This window comes from Bombus pascuorum, chromosome 8, assembly GCF_905332965.1.
Source record: "Bombus pascuorum chromosome 8, iyBomPasc1.1, whole genome shotgun sequence".
In the NCBI taxonomy this organism is placed as follows: Eukaryota; Metazoa; Arthropoda; class Insecta; order Hymenoptera; family Apidae; genus Bombus; species Bombus pascuorum.
Genome location: NC_083495.1, coordinates 4,837,684 through 4,844,454, shown reverse-complemented (window position 1 = coordinate 4,844,454; position 6,771 = coordinate 4,837,684). Strand labels below are relative to the sequence as shown.

Here is a 6,771-nt window from a genome sequence, read left to right as displayed (position 1 = left end):
GTATATTGCGTGTTAACCAAATGCTCCAACGACGCGCTGCATTTTTACGGAACCGACGTGTCCGCCTCTTTCACAGAGGGTTCGTCAACCCGGACCTGGCGTGTCGATCCGTATCCTTTCCTTCGACGATATCGGAACATGAATTTCGAATTACTTTTTACGTAAATGTAATACTTCTTAGATTTTAATCGTGAACAGATGAAACACTACGATATTTCTATTTGAACAAAGAAATCGTATAAACGAACGTTAAATGGAACGAAACCGTAGATCATATCACCATACACGATACTACGACGCTAACAGGTTGCGCGCCGCAAAACGACTGAGTTCGCTTCTATTACGACGACAGCCACCGAGATCCCCACTCCATTGTACTTCGACGCTCGCGTCTCTTCGAAACTATACCACTCGTTACAAGGATAAATTGCCGGCGGTCGAGAACATATCAAATATTTTTATTTCTCTTATATATAATATATATATATACTCGCATATTGTACAATTGATATTTTTTCAATTTTACATTCTTTTCTTTCTTAAAGTCATAATTCATATCCTGAAAAATAGATTCTATCATTTTTTTCTCCTTCGACTAAGTCTATTTTATTTATAAATTTGATGATGCCGACTAACTAAAAAATTGTACAGAGAATCGTTGAAAATGTTCTAACGTTTGTCCTAATCAGATACAGTGCGACCGTAATTCAACGAATTGACTTTGTAATATAGGTCAGCCGCGTTCGATTTTTTAATTCAGAAATTAAGATTGAATTAGAACATCGAATGCTCTATTATAATATCGGATTATAGTTGCTATGGAAGACGAAAGCTGCTAGACATCATCTTTTAAATAATTAAAATATGTACAATGTTTTTGCGGCAGTCGTTTGTCAATATTCGAACGAAGATATGTATATGTACCTACTTAAAAAATTATATACGAGATTTTGAATTTATTCAGAAAATACTTTCATTAACCAACAGTGACGGTTTTTAATTCGAGCACCTGGACGTATATCTATGAAATTCCCCTACATATATGTCTTACGTGTCACGCAACTACTAATACTAATTATGTAATCCATTTTCATTACTCTATTCCTATTTATTATATTCCTGTTTCTTCTTTTTTCGACAGTTAACAGTTTTTGCGTTAATAAGAAACTGGTTACGTTACCAGCCATTTTTCTTACGAAGTAACACTGTAGCTTATCATTTCTTACGAAACAGATAACAAGAACGATTTTAATGTGATACATCTTTCCGATACATATTTTGCTAAACTTACGATCGAGGTAAACATTTTTTACAATATCGAGAAAAATTTGATTTCGCTGATTCATGAGTGTTCACCTGCACTGTAAAGGCATGACATTGTGTACCATGGAATATTACGGAAACGCGATTGTATGACACACCCTTTATAGAGAGGAAGAGAGAGTGACAAATGTTAGCACGAGTAAGCACGCTTAATTTCACTAAAAGTCAATGCGAGTAATAAACTGGTCTAGACGTACGGTCTGGATTATTATAGAAGTTCTGCTTGCGATACGTGTAGGCGGTCAGTGTGGGAGTGTCGCCGGACATGACGGAATATTAGATCGACGGATGAATGGAAACACATGTGTGGGTGCATCCTTTCTCGAACCAAAAACATAAAATTTTGAAATTTTAAAGATAAAACAAATCAATACCAAGTATACGAGCGTAGGGTTAACAAACATTTTCTTACTAACTTTGTTAAAAGTCAAATCTTTAATAGAATTAAATAGGTTTAAGGGCGATGACACTTGGATAGATTCTTCCACCCTATCCACATTCATTGCAAAGGCTTCACAGGAGACTTTTCGTATCAGTGAACGTGTATCACGAAAATAGAATGGAAAGAAAATAACAGAAGTGACTGAAAAAGCGGTAAAATTTTATAACAAACGTCCTTTTTTTATTCATAATATATAAATTTCAATATGGAATATTTTCGGCTTCATCTATATTTTCGATCAGTTCCTCTGTAAAATCGTATTCTATTTCCTCTTCCTCCTCTTCATCTTCATCTTTCCTGTTCAGAAGGTTAAACACAGGTATTGGTTTCATTTTTCTAACTGCCATTTCAATCTTTTGAACTACGACGACTTCGCTCGGTTTGGAAATAAAATTTGTTACTCTGGACACACCTATGGTACCTACTCTGCCAGCTCGACCGCATCTAAATAAGATGTGTAATACTTTACCGTTTTTTTCAAATAGAACACTTAGAATTTAGAACGATCATCACTTATTTAAATTGAATACCTGTGTATGTAGCTCGACGTGTCTAAGGGAAAATCATAATTTAAAATGTGATTAACCATTATTGTATCTAAACCTTGGGATCCTCCGTTCGTTGTAGATAACACCATTGTTTTGCCATTTAGGAATTCCCCGTATTTTCCTTGTCGTACATGTAATGGCATATCGCCATTTAAATTTGTAGCTTTGATACCACATTGATATAAAAATAAGGAAATCCAATAGGACGTACTATTTCGATTGCTGAATATAATTACACGCTGTTTATTTAATACTTTGCTTTTTACATATTTCACAAGCTCTATGGGCTTTTGGCTTGGAATTAATCTTACAAACTTTTGTGGAATCAGTATTCTATGTAATTTTTCCGTTGTTATATGTTCCAAAGAATCTATCTGTAAACAAGTTATTATAATCCTTTAAAATGAAATTATTTTACAAATAATTCGGATACTACTTACATTTATGATGTCGCTCAGCGCAGTGTTAAGACCTGATGGAATTGATGCAGAGACTAAAATGAGTTGGGCTGTATTAGGAAATTCATTCCCAGTTGTATTGTAATGATGATATTCAATCTATACAAATTAAAATAGTTACTAAAAAGTGTTATCATGCATAATTATTTTATGGAATGCTTTATTTATTTTTTTATTCTACATACCGGTATTTTCCTCAGAAATACTTTTAGCTTTGTCTCAAAGGAAGAATGAAACAAAGAATCAGCTTCGTCTAACACAACAAATCTTACAAATGCGAGATCATATACACCAAACGTTGCCAATTTACTAATAACTCCAAAACTACAAACAAGAATATCAATGTTTCCCACAGGAGGATCCGATATTATCTTTTTTGTCCTCCCACCAGTGACTATCTTTACTTTAATATTAAGGTGCTTAGATAGCTTAATTAGTTGCAACTAAGAAAAAGATTTGAATGTATTTTTTTAAACACTCTTCTTATAAATGAAAGGATTATATTAAATTATTACTACAAACCGCGATTTGTACTGTTAATTCTCTTGAAGGAGTTACGATTAATCCCAGTGGTGTATTTATATTTCTTTGCGCTTCTTTTTGTTTCCATAACAAAATTTTAGTTATCAATGGCAGAAGATAAGCTAATGTTTTCCCACATCCTGTTTCTGCTGCTATTAATACATTACATCCTTGAAAAATTTTTGGTATCCCGAGCTTTTGGATTTGTAAAGGTTCGTATATATTTAAATTTTCTAAATTATTACATACAGAAGCATTTACAACAAGATCCTGAAATGTTTCAGAACCAACTTCCTTATTTGCTTCCACAACATCCTGAAAAATGAATTACGATCATTGAAAGAATTACAATAATATAGCTGTAGATAAAAATTATTATAAACAAAAGATACATTGTTGTAAGGGTATATAAAGAAATGATCGCCTTTAGATTTTCTGTTTTTCCAGCTATGACTGGCCAATATCGGTTTTTCTTTGAAACATGTATCACCTTTGTAAAAATCATACATCTTCTTTTTACATTTTATTATTGGTGTTTTTGTTTTCTCATGTATTACTTCATTATTAGCGACATCGTTTTCTTTTCGTCGAATTTTAACTACCTTTGCCTAAATTAAAATTTATAAGTGGTTAATTATAAACATACTAGGTAAAGTAAAGCGGAAGGCAAAATTCATTACATAGTGTCGTGTAACATTTAAAAATGTCGCATTAATTTTAGTTTTGCAACCCACGTGACAAAACTGAAACAACATTTGGTACAATTTATGTAAAACGAGCTCCTATATAAAATAGCTTCCATATAAGTTTTTAGATGATTTTAAACAATATTAACTACATATTAACGTGTATAATGTGCCCATATTAAAACTTTCGGTCACTAATATCATAGAAAAAATACTAGTATAGATGACACACTTGTACACATTTTTACTAGAGACGAGATGATATTTTATGGAAATTGGTGTTATGCGTTCTGAGAAACAGATTGCGTTCGAAGAATCAGAAATTTTATCATATCACGCCCTCTACCATTGACTAATTGTAACTACAGAATAGACCTGACATTCAATCACTCGTGCCAGTTTTGTCGTGTCCAATCTTACTATTTTCACATTGTATGTGATTTTATCGATGCAAGTATACATATGGTCATATAAACAAATCTTGAAAAATTAACATGTAAGACAACATGATCTCGCTTTTTCGAGATAGACAAAGATGAATAGAGTCTTTCTGTTTTTATCTGAGACATTCATAGCATCTCATGAATGCGCAGAACGTAAACCTTGTTTTCCATGTTGATTTTTCACGACTCAATTCTCGGATGGCTCCTTTTATGCTTTCGCCATATGAGTGTCGAGACGTGTTTATATGACCGTGAATAGAGGTCTCTTCTTTCTATCTCTCCCTTATTTTCACATTTCTTCCTCCCCTCTCTTCCCTGTTATTATAATTATTAAAAATATAAAATTATGTTTTCTACTTATTAATTAACTTTATTTAATCAAATTAGATCATAACACGTACGAATAGTTTGTCCAACGAGACGAGGCAGTAAACGTAGACGAAATTTAATTACTGCGGTTGTAACTACTGACTGCCAACAAGTAACATTTGAGTGTCAACCGCAGTAATTAAATTTTGTTTACGTTTACGGTCTCGTCTTGATGGACACATTATACCTAATTTCTATGTATGCCGTTGCAAATTGTGGAGGGCGTAAGAGACACTCTGATTTTCTCAAAGTCGGTATTTTAGAACCTGAAACACGGAATTCTATATAATGACGGGTCTATCTTATATTTAGTCAATGCCTCTATGATTTAGAATTTAGAATTTAAAACAGTGAGTTGCATCAAAGACGATTTATCATCTGTGGCGCATGACTACATCGTACATCTCTAAGTATGACAACAGATGTCGCTCGTCGAATGTTATATCTGTTAATTTATGAAGTACTTATCGTTTTTTTTTAAATATTAATTTACGAAATCGTATTTTATTTTATATATTTACATTTTCGATGAATAATATCCGAAACATATCTATACTTTGCATGACAACTGTTGACTTGCCAATCGTACCGCCTTGAAGGGTCTCAATGACTAGTGTTCTTATGAGGTTTTGTACAAAATCTCATATTTCATTCGATTTTCAAATACTTAACATCAAGATAAGAAGATAATTGTGTGATATATAAAAACATTTACCCTATTCAGTTCAGGATCATACATAACTGACGCAAAATAAGTGAATATCAATGCGAAGATAATTCACTCTGCTGAGCGATACCTTTGTAGTCTTCATATTTTTTTCTGTCACAATTACAGGATTTCAAATGTATTTATATAATCGAACGCAAACACTAAAATTAATTTTAACAAAAATATTTCCCCCCTATCAACAGAGCAGTACAATTACGATCATCTTTACTATTGCGATACAATGTTATTACAGTCATAAATGTCGTGCATAAATTTTACATCCTTTTGTTCAATTTTAATACCCGAGTACCCGAATAATGATTAGTTAAAGTCAATCGATAGGAACCGAACGTAACTAGAAAATTTATTCGTAAAGTTTAAACGTTCCATTTATTGTTAAGATTCACAGTGTTAATTATGTCTAACAGTAAATGTTACTTATGCAATGTTCGTAATTTTCTGTTCGTATAATTACAAGTGATATATTGCACACAGCTCGCACTTAAAGAGATAACATGTTTAGCTTGATAAGAACTTCGCATGAATCAGTCGTTAAATTTGATCGATTATCATCTATCTAATACGCACATCAAAGGTCTGCAAAGCGTATTCCAGTCTGTCATTGTTCAATGTACAATAAATATTGCTTCATAGGCGAATCGACTGAAATATTTTAGTCATCGAGATCGCGTGAATCGAAATTAACGATTATTACAATATAATTTGAATAATTTTCGAATTTCGTATTTGTCAATTCAAACACTGATCCAATCAATTGGTATTGATATGTTGTTTTTATTAAATTTTTGGTTACTTTTATTTACTGTAGTATTCCTATATATTTTTACAATTTTGCGGGTGGAAATTGTGATCAAAAAATTTAAATCATACGAAATTGCTGTACCAAGAACATAATTTCTCAATTAAGTTCTGGGAAAGAAAGGGTTGAGCATTTAAATCCTTTTGAGTCTGTTTTACCATCAACCTAGAGTATCGAATGCACATACCGCCAACTCATTCGAGATTTTGCGATTCTTGCTAATTCCTCACTAGTTTTAAGTTGCGTTGCTAGTTTTAAACACTATTGTTAAATTTCAATTTTTAGTCGTATTTTAAGGCTTAGTTATAGTATGTTTATGAAGATCGGGTGCTTGATTCATATATGTATTTAGCTACAGAAATAAAATTTTGTTCATTTTTTGCTCTTTTTGTTGCTCCTTCTATTCTTTCGTTAGTCTTTTGATTTTAGCATTAGACGTAATTTGGTTGTT

At 32.3% G+C, this 6,771-nt stretch overlaps 2 protein-coding genes across 2 annotated transcripts in view; both read right to left on the bottom strand.

Moving 5' to 3' along the window:
• LOC132909972 (vacuolar protein sorting-associated protein 28 homolog) overlaps positions 1-180 on the bottom strand; it is a 103,997-nt gene extending 103,817 nt beyond the window's left edge. The window contains exon 1 of the mRNA XM_060965273.1: positions 175-180. The gene's annotated coding sequence lies outside the window, so the exon portion shown is untranslated. The remainder of the gene's footprint in view (positions 1-174) is intronic.
• Positions 181-1,739: 1,559 nt separating this feature from the next.
• Positions 1,740-4,089, bottom strand: LOC132909956 (probable ATP-dependent RNA helicase DDX28). Its single transcript, XM_060965244.1, has 6 exons — positions 3,686-4,089; positions 3,294-3,608; positions 2,957-3,214; positions 2,754-2,870; positions 2,296-2,687; positions 1,740-2,209 (listed from the first exon to the last, which is right to left on the bottom strand). Exons 1-6 carry the CDS (start codon positions 3,800-3,802, stop codon positions 1,966-1,968), a joined length of 1,443 nt encoding a protein of 480 aa, XP_060821227.1. The 5' UTR covers positions 3,803-4,089; the 3' UTR covers positions 1,740-1,965.
• Between the last annotated feature and the right edge of the window lie 2,682 nt (positions 4,090-6,771).

Coding starts and splice junctions, on each gene's coding strand:
- LOC132909956 (XM_060965244.1), bottom strand. CDS start 3,802: ATGTATGATTTTTACAAAGGTGATACATGTTTCAAAGAAAAACCGATA. Junction 3,609..3,685: donor TTATATACCCTTACAACAAT/GTATCTTTTGTT, acceptor TTCATTTTTCAG/GATGTTGTGGAAGCAAATAA. Junction 2,210..2,295: donor ACGTCGAGCTACATACACAG/GTATTCAATTTA, acceptor CATCTTATTTAG/ATGCGGTCGAGCTGGCAGAG.